This window comes from Plectropomus leopardus, chromosome 21 (genome assembly GCF_026936395.1).
Source record: "Plectropomus leopardus strain MGB_pleo_1.0 chromosome 21, ASM2693639v1, whole genome shotgun sequence".
NCBI lineage: Eukaryota > Metazoa > Chordata > Actinopteri > Perciformes > Serranidae > Plectropomus > Plectropomus leopardus.
Genome location: NC_142196.1, coordinates 19,631,586 through 19,653,883, shown reverse-complemented (window position 1 = coordinate 19,653,883; position 22,298 = coordinate 19,631,586). Strand labels below are relative to the sequence as shown.

Below are 22,298 nucleotides of genomic sequence, written 5' to 3'. Positions count from 1 at the left end.
GTGAGATCGACTGTTACCAGCTGCCAGCTATTGCGTTCTCATTATGTGTCTCACCAGCGGGAGTGTTTATTGAGCTGGTGCAGCGCAATGCATTCTGGTAGTTGTATGTTTTCTACCTCTTGAGCAAAAGCTTCCCTTTTGTCTGTTTTCTCTGGTCATGTGGCACCAATTTAAAAGTATTTGCGTCTTTCTACTGCAGAGACATCCTGGTGCTATGAGAAAGCCATCTTTCCTACTTCATTAAGTATTTGCAATCAAGTCCCAAGTCAAGTCTTAAGTCCTAAGCTTTGAGTTTCAAGTCCTTAAAAAGTCAAAAAGCCCTTTCCCATAAATGTCATGAAATATACCAACAAAAAGGACACAATTGAAAAGGTTTTTCAATTTTGTCAAGTCTCAAGTCATCAAATTTGTCACTCAAGTCCACTTCTGAGTCCCAGGTACATACCAAGTTGTCTTTCAATCTCTTCTAGCTGTTTCTCCTTCTCCTTTTTTTCTTCTTCCTTTTGCAGCATTTCAGGAGACCTCATATTTGTCAAGTGATCTTCAAGTTCCTTTGCTGTCTCGTCCCTCTTCTGCAGAGCTCTGCGGTGCTCACCGAGCAGCTCTGTCAAACAAAACGAGAACTGAAAGCACAATCTGACTGAACAGGGTCACAAAAATAAGTTTAAAATATGACTATCAGAGGTGTCACCTAGGTGTTTACAAAGAGCGTCGTAACGCTGTGGGAGGGGGGCTCCAAACACTTGCAGCGCGTTCATCGGTGGGGCTTTGTTCTGTGTGCCTCCATACTTTCCCTTGCCACTGACCCTATCGCCCTGCCTGGTCAGGATGGTGGGACAGAACATTTTATGCTGCGTCACCTGCAATCAACGACACATTCAGAGGAAAAATAACCACCAGCCAGTAAATGCACGACATGGCTCCAGCCTGCAAGCATCACTCACCATCTTTCTGTACGTGGTAGCAGAGTCGAGGTCATCAATCACTATAGTGTCTCCGAGGATGTTTTTAAAAGCTGCGAGGAGGGAAAAGGTCAGAGCTGTTTAGACAAATGTAAACGTTTTTTTTAACAACTAATGAAAACCATTCACAATCATAGAGATTAACCCTTTGAAACATGAGAGAATTGACTTGACTTCTTTCAAAAACGTGGGAAGAAGGTGATGAGCAACAAAAGAAGAAATGACCCAAAACTTAGCAAAAAATATGTATAAAGTATAACTGTTTTCTCCTTAACATTTTCCCTTTGCTTTTCAAAAATAATCTAAATCTACCAATTTCTTGCAATTTGTGTAACATTTCTTACAAAGTGCTCATTGCCTTTTTCTCACGTTTTTGAAAGAAACTGCACTACTCAGGGTTCAAAGGTTAAAACACTTGTGAAAGGCATGTGAAAGAAGTGAAGTGATGTCACTCTAGGTTTTAAAGGGTTAAAGGAGAATGAAAGCTCTTAATACATTTACATGTGAATGTGTGAGTGTCAACAGGCTTTACAAGGCAAACAAATAAACCTCTATTCCATTAAACAATACATATATCATCTGACTAAAAGAATGAAAAAAAATTTAATGTGTCAAGAGAGGCCCAATTTCTGCTGCAGTGTCGGGGCCCCCGATGAGGAAATCCCTCCACCCCTGTGAGGTCGAATCCCAGGTGGAACCGTTTACCACAGGAGTTGCGGGGGCATGAAGGAAATACCCCAACAGCAGCAAACAAAGAGAGAGCCGGGAAGCCTCTAAAAACCCACAGAAACCCTGAACTTGTAATTGAAATCTGCAGTGAAAAAACAACAATGAGGCGATGTTACACAAAGCAGGGGATATCCATCTGAGGCAGCTGACCTTTTTTACAGCTCTCATCGTCGCCGGTGTAAATCAGGAGATCTGTGGCGAGGACGGGGTTCCCAGGAGGATTAAAGAGCATGCCGCCATCTCTTCTGTGCGGCAGCGAACTGTAAGAGATTCAAATCTTAGCAGAGGGACTGCAGAGGTGATCGAATAATTGTATTAACCGTTCCAGGCAGTCACTGACATCCAAGTGTTTCTGTGTGTTTTAAACTTTGCTGTTAAAACTTGCATGAGATGAATAAACGTCACATCTGTTCGGTTTGCTGTGATGTAAAGTACGCAGTTTGTCAAAACACTGGTTCGATTCTTTAAGAAACTGTCATCGACACACAATCAACAGGACCAACAGGAAGGAAGTTGCTCTCCTTCTTATATATGATAATAATTATAGTTACCATTATCCATACTTTGAACCCAAATGAAGTCATTATGAAGTCATATCATAAAATCTTACATTAACGTTTAATATGTTGTGATAATCATGAAGGAGGATGTACTTTCCGCTTTTTTAATGCCCACATTTCAAAGCATGCATTAATTTGCATGAGTCTTTGGATTTAGATTTATTTAATCTAATGAATAAAAACAGGACTTCACTTCTCATATGTTTACAGTCCATAACATTACGCGTACTACTCTGTACACACCGCATAGACTGAGTGCACAGAGTGCTGTTTGCTGTGCAGACTGATATTGGGCTTTAAGTAAAAAAATTGACTTGACGTTGTCAAAGGCATCCTTGTTGCTTTGTTGTTTAACAGTCTGTGCAAGAGGAAGGTGCCACACGATCTTTAAATTATTGTTGTTGGAAGGCTGGGGATAGGGATAGGCTTAAACATTAAAGACTATAATCAAAGACACACAACAATCTCATCAGGAAAGAAACTCAGGCGCCAACGAAGTAAATGTCAGTGTGTGGAGGGGCAGTATGAATTAAGTGTTAGGCTCGATAACGTTAAAGTGCAGGAACCGAACCGCATTTCCCAGTGTCACAGAAAACAGTGAGTTTTATTTGAAAGAAATCCACAGACAGTGTACCTTGCACCTGGTTTCACATAAACACCATCGAGGGGCATGACCTGCTGCCTGCCTTGGGTGCTGTGAAAGATCCTCTTTGCTGCTGTGTCCGTTGTGGTGATGACACAGTCCATGTCAGCCCTGATATGCCAGGAGATAACCCGAGCTGCATCATCATCCTGCACAAAGGCCAGGTGGCCAACCTGCATTCAAAGGTAAAGGGTTAAACTTACAGCTCTGGAAAAAAAGTGTGACACGTGCTATCTGTGAAAATACGTCCGGCAAAGCTATGATCCTAAAACACACACACACACACACACACACACACACACACAGACACAGACACAGACACACACACACACACACACACACACACACACACACACACACACACACACACACACACACACACACACACACACACACTGATTCCCTCAAACTGAGAATCTTTGTGTGACTGTAACTGACTCTCTAAATTTTGATGTTTTTGCAGGTCTGTTTTAAATCCAGCACAATCAATGCTTATGTTTCACTTTAACTGTGTTTGGCGTCCTGCTGCTCCATCTGTGCCCAGAGTACGCTCTGCCGTCTGTGTGGAGCAATACATAACTTAATGGTATATATGATTCAGTGGTGCTCCTAATGGACGGCCCAGTTCCAAAAATCTAAAATCAATTTGGGGCGGCAGATGTTATAATCGTGGCAGCCCGCCACAAATAAATGAATGTGTGGGAAACCCTGCACACAGGGTTTCAACAGCTTAAGACATGTTTGATTCAAGACTTTTTGAGACTTTTTAAAATGCTACTTGGAATGAAAGTAAGAGACTGATTTTACAATAACCAAAACTGACTTAAAAAAATAAAAACATCAAAGATGTCACAATTATTTTGAGACTTTACATCACAATCGGAAAAAATAATAATAAATGAAATCCTGAGTCCGATTTTTAAAAAAATTTTAAGAGCTTGGAAAGACTGATTTACGACATTTAAGCCTTAGTTTTAGATTGATTATCTGATTTCCAAGACTTTTAAAGGAGCAGCAGTGATTGGACACATCTGCCGGGAGGTCACCCTTATCCCTGAAAGTACACACTGGGTTTATAGGGCGTCTATCCAACAGAAAACTCAGTCTTTTCTGTGACATTACCTTTCCCAAAACATCCTGCTGCCCCCTGAAGTGATCAGGGATAGAGCAAACTCTTCTGGGCTGATTTCGAATCATGTCGAATTCAATTCTCTTTTCCCTCATGAGTCTTTCAATTTCTGGGATCTACAAAGAATAAAGAAATGATGCATGTTATCTTCTCCAGATGGATGGATGGATGAAATCATAATTTATACAGAAGTTAAGTGTGGACAGAATCAACATCTAACACTCACAGTTTGTCCTGTTCTCATATTCCTCCCTAACAGCTCCTTTCGAAGGGCTGCCTCTTTTTGACTGGCACTGTTTTTAAGATCTGTAATGAAATAAAACTTATTATTAGAGAACATGTTAAACACGCATTGGTAGACACAGAAAAGAATCACAGACATAAGTAGGGCCGGGCTTTGTACCATGATATGTTCTTGGTGCCAGTTGAAGTGCGTCCGTAGACCTTTTTACACAAAGACGGCTCTATAGGGGTGTTATAAAATCCCCTCTTAATGCTGCTTTTTTATTCAGAACAAAACAATGGTGGCCACAGTGCCACCACAGTGTGTGATTTTAGACAGCATGCCAGTGTTTTGGAAGCATAAGGAGCAACATGTAAAGTGTAGCGTAACAGCCTCAGCCTCTAGTGTGACTTATACATGCGTCTAAACAATAACAACGGCATAACCTGGCAATAACAATCATTTACCATCTGTGATAGGGCGGCTGATTTCGCCCTCTGCTTGGAGGGTTAGGAGCTGCCAGACCTCATTGTCTCCGCAATTGGCGGACTTTTTAGGCTTAAAAAAAAAAAAACGAGCTGTTAACTGCTGCTAGCTGCTTTTTAAAGTTTCCTGGTGGTGGCCTGCACACATGAAACATCCTCAAAATGTCAAACCGGTCCCATCCTGCGGCTATCCCTTTACACAGACGTCAATTCTGCGCTGCTATGATCTCTGCTGCCAGCTTAAAGGTGAGACAACTCTGCCCTTGATTTCGTGATTGTATATCTTATAATAGGGATGTACGATATTTGATTTTTTGCCAATATTCAATATGCCGTTATGTTAAAACTCATTTTCATTTTGCTGATAACTAATACCCCACCTAATTTTAGTGATCATGTCTTCAGTAGTGGAATTTACATCAAATTATACACTCTTACTGTAATGGCCCACCAGCAGGTGGAGACATAAAATGTGTTTCAGTGTATGAAATATTTAATCATTGTGCAAAATAAGAAAAAATATTTCAACTTAGGGTCAATGCTTTGCATATGTTCACTTTGTCCAATAATCTTAATTTTAAAAAATGTCGGTTTGTGATATCGGCAAAAATCAGCAAGTTGCCTGATTCCAAAATTTAATTTTAAAGCCAATATCTGCAGATGACGTGCATCCCTCTTTTATAAGGGATGGCAAGGCGGAATAATGGCCAAACTGCCGCCTGTTGATTGAAACTCACGTATTGATTAGCTCTGATATCGAGTAAAATTCAAACGATACTCTGCTCTACACAAATTTGTCTGGTAGCACACTCCATATTCGCTTATTTTGGGGAAAAAAAATAAATAAATAAAATCTTACCCTTCAGCATTTGATGTAACTCGGTATTTGCAGTCAAGATGTCTTTGCATGCAGCAACATCAGCAATGAGCTTATCTTTCTTCCTAGACAGCTCAGCCATTTTCTGCTGGTTCTCTGCATCTGAAACAGAAAAATATAAATAGCCAATTAGTTGTTTAGTTCAAGATAATAAGAAATAAAACTTTTCTAGACAGATGTGGCTTTATTTGCCCAGTTGTTTTTGTTTTAGATTTCCGTCTCTGAAGAGAAATTTAATTTTGTTTCCGGTCTTCAAATCATTTAAAATGATGATGATTGTGATTTTTCAGAAAGAAAGCCTCTGTTACGCCGGGAACACACTGCATGCATGAGCAGCGCTTGATGGTGACCTTGCCGATCTGCAGCGTTGAATGCTTTATGTCCACATTTATAAGCACAAATTCCACTCATTTATGCAGTCGTGCAAGCTCCTGCATTGTCTACAATACAGTCCTGCAAATATTTCATAATAAAACGCCTTCTGTCGCCTTCTGATGGGATTCTGTTGCTATTTCTGCTGACGACTGCATGTGGCACATGAAAAAAATGCGCTGAGGCTGACAGGCAACTGAGACACACGTGAGCAGCGCTGCTCACGCTGTGGCCGCTCTGACTTGTTAACATGGAAGCCAAAAACAAGGAAACAAAAAAAAACAGGTTCAGTGACACTTGTACACTGCTCACGCACTGCGCACGCAGGCAGTGTGTTCCTGGTGTTATTGTGGATTACCTGAAGACTTCGCTATGAGCCGTCCTCACTGAAACTACTTTACCAAGGAAACAATCCAAATAAAAAAAATTTTTTTTTGTTTATCCAGAGTAACAGACACACTATTTTCTGGAAAGGAAAACCACATCTAAGAAAGAATAAAAAAAAAAAGAAAAATTGGAATGTGTTCTGTTGGAGAAATCAGCAGTATTAACATAATATGCCAACAACAAGGTGTAGTGCCTAAGGCTGCGACGATAACCTCATCACCACAAATTGTAATATCTCAGACTTTGATTGCACATGTTTACTTAAAACTGCAGATCATCTGATCATATGTAAAACAGTTAGTTTTAAGTAAATATGTACAATATACAATAATTTTTTAATATCATACCATTGTAAAAGCGGAAGGAGAGCTCAAAAGGAGCCAGCGGCGTGAGAAACACTTCAGGTGTGAAGACAAGCATGTATTCACTTCCATGCTCACCGGGGCTGTTCTCCATGATAGCCAGCCTCTGCTCAGAATAAATGATACAATTATCATATGTCCGATATGCATTGCGGCGCCATTCTTAAATAGGTTGTGTTGTGTCCTAAGACGATTGTAACTCACAGGGATGTGGGCCTTTCCTTGTACCAAGCTAATTTCCAAGCTGTTGGTTTGGTCTTCAAACAGAGGGAGCCGTTTGTTGTGATCTCCAGTCGTGTTTCTTATAGTTACGACTACATTCCCGTTCAGTTCCTTCCCTGCTGGGTTTCCATGTGAGTCCTAGAATCAATCAAAGCAACACAATCAGGCTGCGTGGCAGACTACTAACAACCGAACTACTGCTTTAAAATTGACTTATCTAACTGGAAAGCCATTTCTGCTCTTTTCCAATTTATAAACATTAATGGCTTCTGAGGATGTGCGCTCACCATTATCCTCAGAGTCATATTCTCCACCAAAGTTCTCTGGGCAATGGCGTTACTGTAGAAAACAACTGGGGCTGTTGGCCTCAAGTCAGGTCCCAGTCTGTCTGGTCGATTGGCCAGCACATTTATGAGAATCTAAGAGACAGAAAACAGTGCCTGAGTATCGATCCAACCACTTAACGCCACACAGAGATATACAAAGTATATTAGGCCTATTGTTTTATTTCATTTTAATTTTTTGAATAGGGTCACCTGACACTTTTATCTCTGGCTCATAAAAATAAATGTTAGTATAAGAAATATGACAGATCAGGGCTTTAATTTAAAGGCTTAAACATAGGGATATAATGAACTGTTACATAGCCCATGTTTGAATGCACTCTGTCTGTCCGTGTCTCACTCATATACAAATCTAACAATTAAACAAAAAAGTAACAAAGTAAAAAGAAAAAAAGTTTTGTTAAAAAACTCCACATCACACTTTTTTAAGAACTTATTGCAGGCACATGTCAAAGTTTATATAATCAAGCTTACCGTCATGTTTTGTTCTTTAAATAGTTTTCTTACTCTTGTGATCAAAAACATTGATTTAAAGCTTCTGAATTGGTGTTGTATTTTTACACTATAGCAACTTTCATTTAAAGAGTTGTTGACATAGTTTTTTTTTTTTTTAAAGTTCTGGGGCTTAATTTTGAGACTTTTCTGTAAATACATTTCTAGGTGATCATAAAAAAGACACTTTAAATCGACCCAGATGAATTTCAGTGTACTCGCTCATCACTAGTGGAGACCATCTCTAGATGCTGTGTGTGTTGGGTGAGTGTGTGAAATAACTCGTGACTGTGCTGTGATGTTTCCAGATGTTCGGTGCAACCAACCTGTTTACTGTACAGGACTTTTGCTTTGTCTATTCGCAAAGAAAACTGGATGATGTACCTTCCAACCTGTTCTGGGATATTTTTATCTCTGCAGTGAAAAAAAAACAAAAAACAGTTTTAACATTTAACATTCATAACAGTTTTAAAATGCTTAACATTGAACAGAGCCAAGCGAGCCGTTTCCCCGTTTGTGGTGTTACTAAGCTAACTGGCTGCTTGCAATAAAGCCATTTTCTGTACAGACGTCAGAGTTATTAATCTTAAAATCTGCCTCTTTTTTTTCCTTAAACATCCTCTTAAACATAATAGAAACAGGCTGATCTGAAAAGCATTTTACCTGAAGTAAAAACAGTCTTTCCTCTCCATCTCCAAGGGTTTACTACACTTCAGCTCAGTGGCCTAGAAAAGAGAAGTAGAAGAATATTATTCAACAAATAAGATCAAGCATGCATCAGTCCAACTTTTTCAGTCTTGATACCTGGGCTTTGGATATTGGCAAATACCTGAGCACCAATCCAGTACCAGTATTTAATTAATAAGCTGTTTGCCTCGCAGTGTGGAAGTGACTGGGATGATTCCCATGTAAGGCAACATAAAGTTTGACTTTAATTTTGCTTTTCTAACCCTGTAAAACAAAATGTAACAAATAAATACACAGAAGCAAATTAACTGAGTCTTTATTAATTAATATAATATCTGGCACCATCCACTTGGTAAAAAAAAAATGCATAATTAACAGGACTTACAGTTCAAGTTTAAGCCTTGTGATTGCAGCAACAAATCGGTCAAAACTTGAACAGGAATTAAAATTCCTGAATCAAGGTTTATCATATATTGTAATGTAAAGTACATTTGACAAAAAATATACCAGCTTTACTGACTATGTGGAATATCTTAGTCTGCAATTATTGACCCAAATAATAATTACGTTTGCTTTACTCATTTAGAGTTTTTTCTGCATTGTGGCCATGTCTGACTCTGCAGCCTGTTTCTCCTTGTAGAGTAAAGTCACTGTCGGTCCTTCTGTTTATTAGTCACTCACCGATTTTGGAGGCGTTCTTTCTTCTTGCGTTACCTCCCACAGGAACATGGACACAGCAGCAGGGTTAAAAGTCGTAATCAGGCTTCCTTCATCAGACACCACGGTCACCAAGAAGACTGGACAGACACACACAGCTGCACTTAGTTTGCTAAGAGATGCCAAACCGGTTGCATACAGTGAAACAAGAGCTCATCAATAAAGCAAATATAAATATGCATTAGAGGAGCAAACCTGGAAAGATGCCTCCGGCAGGAAACGTGGCTTTGGTGTTATACTCCACTGTCAGGCTCACAGGTTTGGTGGGATCGGGGATGACAGTAAGATTCACTGATGGACCAGGGATGGGTTTCTGGTTGAGGGAACCTTTAAAATCGAGCTGATAGTACCCCCTAATGGAACGACAGGGAAACAACACTCCCATTAGTAGCTGGTGGGGCATCATGTCAGAGTGTATTTAAAGCATTTTATTGAGAGTGGAATTAATTTGCACAAATAATTGGCAAATATATACAAATACAAAAATAATTGGTAAATATATAAATGCAGTATGAAGATAATTAGTGCATCTATAAAACTAATAATGTCACTTTTTATATAATATTGGAAAAACAAATACAACCCTTCTTTAGGGTTGCTGCTATTGTATTGCATTATGATGATTAGAAAAATGCTACCGTTTTACCCTGTATCATAAAGTGACACTCACTTTGGTCCGCTCAGACTGTTAACAGTGAAAGAGGCTTTCCCTTCTTCATTCACAGGTTTTGAAATAGCAGCTGTCGTCACCTAAAAAAACATCTCATTAAATTTCTCCTCTTAGGATAATTCGGTTCAACTCAGATGTTCAGGCCATTGCTGACTTTTTGAGTAAAGGAACAGGGTAAATAGTGCATGTTTGTATTGTTAAGGCGAACCTTCAGTGACAGGGGTGAAGACTTCAATTCTACCACCACCCTCTTGTCCTGACAGGGGTTTCCCCACTCGTCACACAGCTGGACAACGAACGGCGTGGGGATGCCTTTGTCATTCAACACCTGCAAAGGCTTAAAGATACAAAAAACATATCACACAAACAGTTTGGTTAATGAAAACTATTAATAAATATGTTTGTTAACAACTCAGAAACAGCAAACAGATGTAGCGTACTTAAAACCTAAACCAAACTTTCGGAGGCAAAATCCTCAAACAAACAAATAAAGGCCTTTAATGCAGCAACGGGGCAAGCAACAATGATCAAAGGTCTGAGTTAGTGTGCAAAGTGAAACTGAAATAAGCACACACATTTAACAGATATTTATTTTGTTGTCAAACTGCTTTGCTTGTTCCTGTGCCAGGACAAGATCAGGGCGACATGCCCTGTGGCAGTGACATGTCATCAGAGTAGATTAAAAAAAGAGAAGGCAAAGTAATAGATTTTTTTTTAAATGCAGCAGTTTTGTGTGCTGCGTTCACTACACTAGTGCACAATAAGCACAGATTTAACAATGACAGCAAACAGGGTTTTGGGAGAAAGAAACAAGGCGATATTTGGGCCCATTTTCATTACAGAGACGTTGAGAGAGAAAAAATAAATAAATAAAAATCTTATCTATAATTTCTCATTTCTCTATCAGAAGGGAAGCAATGTGGTCCTAAAATAGCTGATAGGAATACCACAAACCTGATTTACCACTTAACCAAACACTTCCTGCAAAGCTGCAAAGTCATTCAAACTGTTTTTCATCAGATTACAATGAGAAAACCTTAGGTGAAATAAATTTGACTAAAATGGCAAAATTATTGATTTGGCTCGACTAGACTGATTAAAATGTTCAATATAATCTGACGACCAAAAAAATACTGAAATTTGAAAATTTTCTGTAACCACTAAAAACTAAAAGTGACTAAAACTAGAATAAAATAGTTTTATTCACAGACTATGATATTTACAGACTATGATAAGATTAAAATGCCCTAAAAACTAAAGCTAAGCTAAAACTCACAGCTAAAAACAGGTTGAGTTTGACAAAATATGAAAAAAACTAACAAGGAAATCTAACAAAGAAATGAGACAACTTGCGGACACATAACACACCTGTAAACTGAAAGCATCGAACAACACATGAGCATTAGCTTCAAACAATTATTCAGGGTATTAATGCTTTTTATTTTGACAATGTACAGCAGAGAGGAGACAGGAAATGGGGGGAGGTGATGTGCAAAGGTCTCCTGCTGGACTCAAACCAGTGAGGTTGTGTTTGCATGTTCAGCTTCCTCCCATCAACCTTATCACACCAGGACTCCAACAGAAAAATCCTCCTTACCTGCTTTGGCCCGCTGACCAGTTTAAGCTCTGCAGGGACGCCAGCGGTCACTTTAACCATGACGCGCTCCACAAAGGTCTTATAGCTGAAGCATATCTCCCTGCGGCCAGGAGTGCCAGACTGGAAACGCACCCCAGTAACCAGAACAGACTTGCTGAAATCCTGATTTTAACACACAGATGGAGGACAAGTATTAAACAGTAAATTTAAACAGGTGTTTAGTTGATTTACTAAAGTAAAAGTATTGATGATTTTTTCAAACAGGTAGTCTCGTTGAAACTGACCAATCATTTATTGAAATAAAAATAATCTGTGATTATTATTAAAGTGTTTAAATCATCTTTCAAGCAAAAATGCCCTCCCAAAATCTGATGACTCCATGTTTTCAAGTGTGAAAAATGGCTGTTTTTCTTAGTCTTACACTATAGTAAATTGGTAATTATTAGGTTTTGGACTGTTGTTCAGACACAACAAGCAATTTAATGTCACCATCTTCTATTCTCCGAAAAAGTAATCTGCATTTTTCACTTTTTTCATGTTTTATAGGCTAATTTCACGATAGATTGATCAAACAAACGAAAATAATTGTTAGATGCAGCCCAGATATTTTATATAGGTCTTTAAAATGTAAAACAAATCAAAGTAACTACTGACTATTGCTGTGAAATATATGTATTGGAATAAAAAGTACAGTATTGCCCTCTGAAATGAATTGCAGGGATAAAGCAACATATGAATGCTATTATTTTCATTTTATATTTTTATATTGCTTCTATTGTTTTATTTTATGTCGTGTTCTATTTAAATTTACAATTTTATTCTTCCTTTACGTTAATTGTTTTGCACCAAAGCACCAAGTCAAAATCCTTGTATATGTAAATGCACTTGGCAATAAAACCCAATTCCAACTCTGTTGAAGTTCAAGTAAAAAAATGGTAACTTAAAAGTACCTCAGCCTCATGCCACACTCAGCAAAAAAGGAAAATGCAAAGGACACTTGGAACAATTAGCTACAAAAAAAATAAAATATGTCATAAAAGCAAAACTAAAACAAAGACAACCTCATATAGTTTGAAACACCGAGGTGGAGTGAAGACAAAATGAGTGCACATTTCAACTCTGGGCTGAACAACGCCTTTAATTACAGAGTCTGAGTCAAGTTTTCCTTTAAGCTCGTTTGTTTTTTTTTTTTGTCCTCACCTGCCATTTAAAGACAATGGATGATTTGTCCAAACCTTCCGCTTCCACGGTCATGTGATTCATACAGGTGGGTGTGAGCATCTTGGTTACGTTATCATACTGGTCCATGAGCTCCAAATCTGTATGAGGAAAGAAAGTGAGTCATCTTGCGTGTAAGCAAATGCTCAAAAATCTCTTTTGGGTGACGAGGTTCATACTCACTGATGTTTCCAGGTAGGATTTCACCAAGCTTCACTGCGCTCTGGATTAACGTTGCTTTCAGCCGCGCTGGTATATCTGGATGAGGCCTACAAACAAAACAAGCAGGACTGTGGACTTAAAAAATACCAGTCTGGATATTAAAGGAAACATTCAACATTTTGGGAACTACAGTATTTTGCTTTCTTGATAGAAGTTTGATGAATTTCAGTATCGTATGACTCGTATAGTCAACGACACACCATCCAGCATATTAGGAGGTATAGGTGGGATTTCCAGTCCTGCTATTAGTATCAACTCTATTCTTTTCCGGTCTCTATGCTGAGCTAAGCTAACAGGCTGATTGTATATTTAACACAGAGACACATGAGTATCCATCCTCTCATCTCACTCTGGGCAAAAAAGCGTATTTCCCAAAGCTAACAAACACTAATCACAGCTTTGAGTCAGGTAGGTGTCTTACACTATGCTGAAGGAGACAGACACACTCTGGTCCTGGTAGGCCACCTGGTAGAAACGCTCTGCCTGTACCTGCACCTGCGTGGGCACCTGTATGTCGGGCAGCTTCCCCTGGACCAAATCTTCCAGATTCAAGTCTCCTGTCCAGTTAACCTTAAACACATGTGAACAATGAAAAGTCAGCTTTTAGATGGGAAACGTTCAAATTCAGTAACTCTAAAATGATTCACTGAAGAAATGTAATTGTTTTTTTTATCACAACAGAGGCAAACTGCAGGTAAAATAAAGCCATCCATCCATCCATCCAATTTCTTCCGCTTATCCCAAGTCAGATCGCGGGGGCAGCAGCCTAAGCAGGGAAGCCCACTTCGCCCAGCTCTGTGTGTCCCGTGTCCTGGGTTTTCCCCGGGGCCTCCTACCGGTGGGACGTGCCCTGAACACCTCACCAGGGAGGCGTCCGGGAGGCATCCTAATTAGATGCCCGAGCCACCTCATCTGGCTCTTATCAACGCGGAGGAGCAGCGGCTCTACTCCGAGCTCCTCACCCTATCTCTAAGGGAGAGCCCAGCCACCCTACGGAGGAAGCTCATTTCGACCGCTTGTATCTGCGATTTTGTTCTTTCGGTCACTACCCAAAGCTCGTGACCATAGTTGAGGGTAGGAACAAATATCGACCGGTAAATCGAGAGCTTTGCCTTTCGGCTCAGCTCCCTCTTCACCACGACAGATCGGTGCAGAGTCCGCATTACTGCAGACGCTGCACCGATCCGCCTGTCGATCTCCCGCTCCATCCTTCCCTCACTCACTCTGTTCTACAAACAGGTAACAGAAAAATAAAACAAAAACCAACACCTGAATAACAGGATGTTACATTAAACACGACAGGACAAAGCCTGTATATGCCAGACACACCTTGATCTTGGAGGCTATTTCTGCACTCGGAGGCACCTCTCTATTCGCCTCATCATACAGTTTGTAGAACAGGTTCTCCATCAAGCCTCCAGCCAGCCACTCTATTTTCTCATTGTTCCTCAGCACCAAACTCTCATCCTCACTGCAGAGCTCCATGCGGGCGACTCTTGTTCCCGGCACGACCTTCAGCTCCCTCATGACCAACTCGACCTTCTTCTGACTCTTGTGGGAAAACAAAGAAAGGATGGAAACACAATGACAAAAGTTTTAATAAGTGAGTATTCTCTAAAGCAGGAAGCTTTGATGGTTGTTGTTCTTTTAAAACCTACAGGCATATCAAAATGAACTTTGAGATACTGTGGTTCTCCCATGACTATTTTCAGGTCTATCGGTTTTGTCACAAGCTGTCCAGCTCCTGTGGTGCTGCAGTCCGCTGTCACTGGTGGAAACCCCGTGATCTGTTTCACACATATAAGATGAAGAGGAGTTAACCAAAGCAAACCATTTATTTATGTTTATTCAGATTATATCATTATGAAAAAAGAAAGAGGGAGAGTTATAAGAGAAGGCCTAAAAAGATGAAACACTATCTTACACATGTTTAACCCTTAGGGCCCGCAATAATATCATATAATATAATATCACACACACGTACCGCTCTGCACACAAAATGTGCTTCTCAAAATCAGGCAATAAAAAATATACATAAATATGATTTTGTACTTTTATTGATTTCACTTTTTTAACCACCATCAGTCCGAATCATAAATATCAAATATTTATTAATTTATATAATAATAATAGTAAAAATTTAGCCCTCGATATGCCAGGTGTTTGTCATGATGCCACTATGTTTTTAGATGAAAAAAAAACTAAACAAAATGCATAGAATTAATTATTTTCAATATGCTCCATGCTAAGCTCATATTTTTAATATCAGCCTATGATATTTCAATGATGAATAGCAGCACTTCATTTGTATACATTATATTTTTGTGCAGTGTCAAATACTCACACTCTGCACACAAAATGCACTTTTCAAAATCAGGCTATCAAAATATTATACATTAATATGATTTTCTACTTTCATTTAGTTTATTTCTTAACCAACATCAGTCCAAATTATACATATCAAATATTACTTTAATTCTAATTTTCAGAATTTTAACCCTATAAATGTCAGATTTTTGTCATGATGCCACTATGTTTTTAGATGAAAAGAAAACACAAAAAATGACTTAATGCATGTTTTTATGCTTTGATGGCTGTGGGATCAAAAACTGCAGTTTTTGACTAGCGCATTTTTTTGCACTTAACAGCATGAATGTAACAATTTTGTTCACATAGTGCATTTTAGACTTATTGTAGTAGCTGAGCTGGAAATGATAAAATTAAGTAAAAATAAACAATCCCGCCAAAAAATGAAGAATGAAAAGCTTGTGAAATGTGCCAAACAGCCCCTAACAGTTCATTAGAGGTAAAACATGATAAAGTGACTCATCAATCAAAAGCTTGAGATTTCCCAGCAGCTACACACCCATACCTGGCAGCGAACGGTCTGTCTGGGATTAGCAGTGATGTTTCCACCCACGTCACGAATTTCAACATTGAACGTGACAGAGTTTCCATTCTCAACTGATAATGGGTTTTCTTCTGGCGTCACATGAAGGAAATGCGGATTACCTGTAAAACATTCACATGAGGATGAGAAACTATGGAGTGTTTGCTCAACTGTAAGGATTACATTAATGTTCACAGCAAACTGATAACCACTTCAAGTAAAGCTGGATGATGTCAAACAAACTGTGTTTTAAACTAAAATGACACTAACAACCAACATTTAGTGGCCTATGTAGTGGATGATGTTGACAATAACTAAAGCAAAGAAATTCTTTAGTTGACCTCTGGGTTGCTAATGGATGCCATAAATGCCTAGTGGAACTTTTGACCGAGGCTGGTGCCCCAAAAAGGAGGCATTAAGACAGATTTAGCACCTACCTGGACAGTTAGACTTAATTTATGGCTCATTTGGGACAGGGAGCTGATAACTCTTTGAAAGATTCAGTGAAGACCCCCACAGCAGAAGAGCACTGTCAATTTATGATGTGAAAAGTCACAAACCCCTTAACATGCTGCCTTCCACAAAAACAATACTTTGGTTTACTGTCACTCTCACACACTCACACTCACACACACACACACACACACACACACACACACACACACACACACACACACACACACACCTCCCCAAACTTAGGAGGGGTTGGACCTCCTCTACCCCGCTGTAAGCTTGTGAGTACCCAGTGTTTGCCCTGTCTCTTATGCGTTTGCCTCTGTCAGTGTTTCTCTTGTTTAATGTTGTGAACTAACATGGATGCTCTCTCTGTTATGCAAACAAATCTACCTACGGGTACAAATAAAGTCACTTCACTTCACCTCACCTCAGCTGAGCTAACAGGTTGTCTCACACTGAGGAGGACAGACTCTAAATACAGACTTGAATTGATATATGCATGTCAGTTCTGTGCATACAAGTCCCTACCCCTCAACTTTTTCAATATTCGAATCGTAATTATGCCTATATCTATATCTTTAAAGGTCCCTCCTGCACATCCACGTGTGTGTTTATCATAGTTGTTTCTATAAACATTAAAATTGTTGTTTGTGTGTGTATAGATGTCGGGTCACTGTACACCTGGAAAAAGAAGTCTGTAGCAGCCTTCAAATTATGAGACTAGAATAATTAATCACGCTAATTGACTATCAACCTTTTTATTTTAATAAGTGGTGCTCCGGGTTTCTTCAATATAAAACTCATTGTTTCTGATAGCCACAGTTGAGTCCCATTACTTACTAATTAATTCATGTTTATGATCCATAATTTTGAGTTATGAAACATATTTTGTATTAAGTGATTAATTATATTAATTATTTGTATTAAGTGATTAATTATTATTATTATTATTAATTATATAATTATTCTATTATTAATATTATATTCCTCTCGTCATAATCTTCCACCTGAATGTTACTATCTGACCTGTTAAAAGTGATCCACTTTTTTAGACGGCCACAAAAAACTGAGTCAGTGTGCAGAGCCCTTAATTGTTGCCCTTTCTTTTTGACTAATCGATTAATCTTTCACTCTATAAGATGCTGGAAAATACTGAAAAACATGCATCACAATTTCATGCATAGGATACCTTTAACAAATCAAGATTAGTTATTGTTCTAAATGAATATTTAATTGCAATTTTACCAGGAAGAAGACTGATCTTGAAAGTCCCTGTGTTTTTCAAGCCAGGCACGGTCACTTCAACGTCAAATGTCTGCAAAATAAAATTCAGAGTGTAAATAAACAGATTAATAAATAAAACAAATTATTCTTATTTTAATAATAACAATAATAATGATAATAATAATAATAATAATTATTATTATTATTATTATTATTATTATTATTATTATTATTATTATTATTATTATTATTATATGTTTATGAGAGTTTATCTTATCTACATTTTACTTATTTATGAAATTGTATTTCTGAACTTGCACCTCATATATTCTTGTACCCAGTGCTATTTTATGCTGGCACATGAGACATTTTATTTTATTCAGTAAACATTTTTTAACTGGGAAGAACTTTGTGCTTAAGCTCTAAAATGCTATATAAATGCTATATAAAAAAAGATATGCATTATCATTGTTATTTTTATATTATTATTATTATTATTATTGTTATTATTATTTTAAAAAGTGCCAACAATGTCACTAGTTCTTGAGAAACTCTTAGTGCTAGCTTTAGGCTTAGTATTGTTTTTCCTAAAATCAATGATAACTTTCTCAGTTTTCACCACGTTTAAGTTAAGGATTTTAGTATCACACCAGTTAACAAAAGCAGGCTTGGCACAAGCATGGATTGTTTCTGAGCTCTGCAGAAGAGACAAAAGTGCATTATGATTAGACAATTTCCCCAGGAAGCTGCCCTCTTTTGAAGACCTGCAGCTTCCTGTGTAAAAAATAAAAAACAAGACGGTAAGACGCATCCTGTGGTTGAAGCCAGGGCATTATAAATCCTGCATAACTCATAACATAACTCATGACATAACTCCTTCAACTAAAACCTGTTGGCCTCTGTCTGTTAAGAAGTTAAGAAGCGACCAGAACAGCTGATCTGGTAAATAAACACAAAAATCAAGAAAAAAAACATTAAAATGTGAGGTTACATTTTGTTAAAAGCCAAAGACAAGTCAGCAAATAAAAGCCTTGAGTGAGAACTGGTTTCTCGGTGAGGTTATATGCTCTGTCAACCATAAAGAGTTTTGCACCCCCACTCCTCTGCCAGCCTGGTTTGCATTTACAGGGCTGACGAATTGTATTTCTGTTTGTGAGTTGTGACTGTGGTGTTGACTTTATGGCATTACTGGACTGTAGGTACATATTGCTATTTTTTTTTTTACATTATTATAGATTTTGAATAAGCGGGAAAGCTAATGACCTCTGAGATGTTGTTTTTTCTAACCTTTGATTGTTGGTAATTCCGGACTTTTGCGATTGCTTTGACGCCTTTGATGGTGAGCGTGGTCCCACTGCTGTCCACTGTCTCGTAACTCAGGTCCAGGCCACTAAATAATGAAAAAGATCATGTTAACAGGGCGCTAAATAAACTAAGTTACGTTAAATTGCTGTTCTTCGAAAGCAACTGTGTCAAAACACTTTTCAAACAATAAGAAAAACAGGACTTCTCCGTCAGCAGCAGATGTTAAAATAAAGTGGAGTGACCCACCTGCATTTGAGTTCAGGCTGCAGATCAGGAGGAGGCGTCACTGAGTGGTCATAACCGTCTTTTATCAGCAGAGGAATGTTAAATGGCACTCCAATGCGAGCAGTGGGGCTCACTGTACCCATAACGAATGTCTCAGCGCTACCCTCTGAGGAGGACGAAGACAGTGGACATGTCTGATTAGGGAATCCAGAAAGGATGATAAATATGACAGAGTTTTTTCCTCACCTGTGACGGTAAAGTTGAGTTTGTAACTTGGAAGCTCTTTGCCGCCAAAGGAGGTGGCATCACTTTCTTTTATTATGGTGAGCAGGGACAGCGTATACTTCCCCAGCTGGGTCAGTTCCTCTGCCAAAGAAGAGATGTTTGCAAATCGCTAAATGATCTTTCAGCAGATAAAAAACAAGGCATGCAAAAAGTAACCAAGAATCAGAAGGTTGACGAATAAAAATAAATTTACCACGTAATTTGAACCAGTAACCCCAATGTGCAGAAGGCGGGGCAACGTAACACATAACGTCTTGATTCCCTTTAGGACCTACATGTAAAAGGAAAGTCAAATTTACCACAACATTCAGAGTAAACACTGACGAATTGTTAACCACGAAGCTGCAAAACAAAGACTCAAAATGAGGCCGCACCAAGGTTGGAAGAAAGTTAAGGTTTTATAAGTCATATAACAAACAAAAATGATCGAGTTCCAACTTTTTAAATATAAGGATTTGCTTTTTTTTAATTTATTTTTTGTTTTTTTAATATTAACTGAATATTAGGTTGTAGACTACAGACTAATCAACTTGAGCTCTGGTAAACTATAAAAGGCATTCTACATTTATTTTATCAGTATATTAATAATAATTATTTGGTGAAGCTTTTACCTGTTCTTTCTCACATAAAAGAAGTTTCATCCTTATATAAAATTATCTTAATTCGCTGGACAATGCAATATTTGCTGACATAAGTCAGAATATGACTTTGCTTCAATTTGACTTAAAGGTTATCACTACAGCTAAGACTGTTTCGATGTTGTTTTGTTTACGAAATTAGATTCGAAATAAAGGTGTTTCTTAATGAATACAGTATATATCAATATTTCACTCTGCATCGATGATACTGGATTGTATGTCATTGAATGGATATACAGATCTAGATCAACATAATGTTGTTTTAATATATTGGGGTTTCAAAAAATCTGCTTATTTCAGAGGCTGAGAAGATAGTGTTTTTTTTTCTTACCATGATGGGTGACTTTGAGCACAATACTCAGTTTTTTCCCTGTTCCCTGGCCCACCGATGGAAACACGGTTATCGGCTCTCCCTTCTTGTTTAGAATTTGGATTTGCAGATCCCCTAAAATGATGTGAAAACATATTTATACATATATATATATATACATATGTTTTTTTTATAAACAACGTAAAATGTGACATACACACAACATGAGAAAGGACATTTTTCAACATTATCATGTTTTGATGGACAGCGATGACAAGTTTACCAATAATGCTCCCAGCTGGACGAACAGCATTATTTGGCCACTGCTCATCATTCGGCCAATTAACCTTCAGAGTCACTGGAAGCCTGGAACAAAGATATTTAATTTACTTGAGCTGATAAAGTGTCATCAGGCTAGACCAAAGAAATAAAGTGGAAGGGAATAAAACATAATAATACAAATTACTTCCAACTGATACACATTCGCAGGATCACAAAAAACTAGATTTATCGCCTTGCAGTCTTATGCCTCTGATTAGATGCCAGCTGCACGAGAGCATCTCTCATAGCTGTGTATTCACCTGGCGAAGTCATTGTCAATGTGTTTCTTGATGGCTTCATTAGAGGCAGTCTTGTCAATCTTGAAAATGGGTATGGTCTTGATCGTGTCGTGAAATGCTTTGGGTTCCTAGAAAACAGATTTGCTTATCAATACCACGCATTAATTAAGTAGACTAAAAAAAAAAGTCATTTGACATTTTCACTTAGCAATTCCAGATCAAGTTTTCTCTTATTTTTAGCCTGGTGTGAGGAGCCACCTCGAATCTGTTAAGCTCTGTAAAATGAAAGGTTTCCTAATGCTGCGCTTAAGTTAGGGCTCAGTAATATATTGATATTATATTGATATCTAATATGAGACTAGATATCATCTTATCATCTTACAGTAATGTCATTTTCTGAACTTAATGAACAGCTCTGGCTGTTTTATTATTTGCCTTTACCTACTTAGTCAATGCATCCACAATATTTATGATTATTTATCATAAATATTAACACTGAGATATTTATGATAAATAATCATAAATATCTCAGTGTTAATATTTTTAAATAAAGTCCAACTGTGTAATAAGTTATTTAAGCTTTAAAAATTCAACCTATAACTGTCAGTTTTAATTTTTTTCCCTTTTTTTTTTCATTGACCAAAAAATATAAAAAAACTACAAAAACAGAAAGTTAAAAAAGCAGAGGATCAACATGCAGGATCTCATACTTTTATCAATTTATCAAACACAAACTCAATAGTTTATTCCTTACCAAAGCCAACTCAACCTGTCCCCCTGTGGCAAAAATATCTCCGTCATGTTTTCCGTACAGCAAAAACCGAACCACGCTACCGTACATAATGGGCTGAGTTTTCTGAGTTTTCACCTGTATGAAGAAGTATGGAGGCATCAATACAGAAAACAGCATAATCAGAACATAATCTCATATTAAAAAAAAAAAAAGATGCTCACAAGTTGGCCTTTCTTGTAAATTTTGCCGTCCCACTCGATGGAGGAGAATGTCGCCCAGGGATACTGCACTTTCTTTGGCAAATCTGTTCGCGTTATGGTCTCCTTGTAGCCCCGGTACTCAATTTGCTTGTCCCAATTCTCGTGACACTTTCTTAGCCACTGAGTAAACTCCTTCTGAATGTGACTTCTTTGTTTCTGTGGACGTGGAAAAAATATTTATATGGTTTTTCTAGCTTTTTTAAATTAACTAAATCTGCATCAAAATGACTATTTTTGACCACTAAGAAACAAAAAGGCACCAAAACAGGTTTTCTGCTGCTGGCTTATCAAATTTCTATGGCTAATTTGTCAGCTACTGATTGCAACATGAGCACTGTTACACTCATGTTCATAGTCCAATGCAGAACTGTTCTCGGACAATTCTGTTGATAAGCAACGACAGCAATAAAATAATCAGCATATAACTTTTTATGCACAGATAAATCTTAAAAATACATACATCCACATCCAACACACACACTACAGAGAAACACTTGAAGATGGCACTGGCATT

The 22,298-nt window shown here is 38.0% G+C and overlaps 1 protein-coding gene across 1 annotated transcript in view; it reads right to left on the bottom strand.

The window, feature by feature from the left end:
* smchd1 (structural maintenance of chromosomes flexible hinge domain containing 1) overlaps nt 1-22,298 on the bottom strand; it is a 30,085-nt gene that overhangs the window by 958 nt on the left and 6,829 nt on the right. The window contains exons 13-46 of the mRNA XM_088071954.1: nt 21,746-21,940; nt 21,546-21,659; nt 20,813-20,919; nt 20,515-20,597; nt 20,253-20,366; nt 19,477-19,554; nt 19,245-19,364; nt 19,020-19,164; nt 18,756-18,858; nt 17,490-17,559; nt 15,771-15,910; nt 14,557-14,685; nt 14,228-14,449; nt 13,320-13,468; nt 12,860-12,945; nt 12,659-12,777; nt 11,459-11,620; nt 10,070-10,198; nt 9,862-9,941; nt 9,387-9,544; nt 9,156-9,271; nt 8,451-8,512; nt 8,114-8,201; nt 7,239-7,370; nt 6,934-7,089; nt 6,715-6,835; nt 5,591-5,710; nt 4,250-4,329; nt 4,017-4,139; nt 2,886-3,067; nt 1,842-1,951; nt 945-1,015; nt 692-860; nt 446-604 (exon numbers count right to left, since the gene is read on the bottom strand). Coding sequence (XP_087928080.1) covers nt 446-604; nt 692-860; nt 945-1,015; nt 1,842-1,951; nt 2,886-3,067; nt 4,017-4,139; nt 4,250-4,329; nt 5,591-5,710; nt 6,715-6,835; nt 6,934-7,089; nt 7,239-7,370; nt 8,114-8,201; nt 8,451-8,512; nt 9,156-9,271; nt 9,387-9,544; nt 9,862-9,941; nt 10,070-10,198; nt 11,459-11,620; nt 12,659-12,777; nt 12,860-12,945; nt 13,320-13,468; nt 14,228-14,449; nt 14,557-14,685; nt 15,771-15,910; nt 17,490-17,559; nt 18,756-18,858; nt 19,020-19,164; nt 19,245-19,364; nt 19,477-19,554; nt 20,253-20,366; nt 20,515-20,597; nt 20,813-20,919; nt 21,546-21,659; nt 21,746-21,940 — 4,192 coding nt within the window. The remainder of the gene's footprint in view (nt 1-445; nt 605-691; nt 861-944; nt 1,016-1,841; nt 1,952-2,885; nt 3,068-4,016; nt 4,140-4,249; nt 4,330-5,590; nt 5,711-6,714; nt 6,836-6,933; nt 7,090-7,238; nt 7,371-8,113; nt 8,202-8,450; nt 8,513-9,155; nt 9,272-9,386; nt 9,545-9,861; nt 9,942-10,069; nt 10,199-11,458; nt 11,621-12,658; nt 12,778-12,859; nt 12,946-13,319; nt 13,469-14,227; nt 14,450-14,556; nt 14,686-15,770; nt 15,911-17,489; nt 17,560-18,755; nt 18,859-19,019; nt 19,165-19,244; nt 19,365-19,476; nt 19,555-20,252; nt 20,367-20,514; nt 20,598-20,812; nt 20,920-21,545; nt 21,660-21,745; nt 21,941-22,298) is intronic.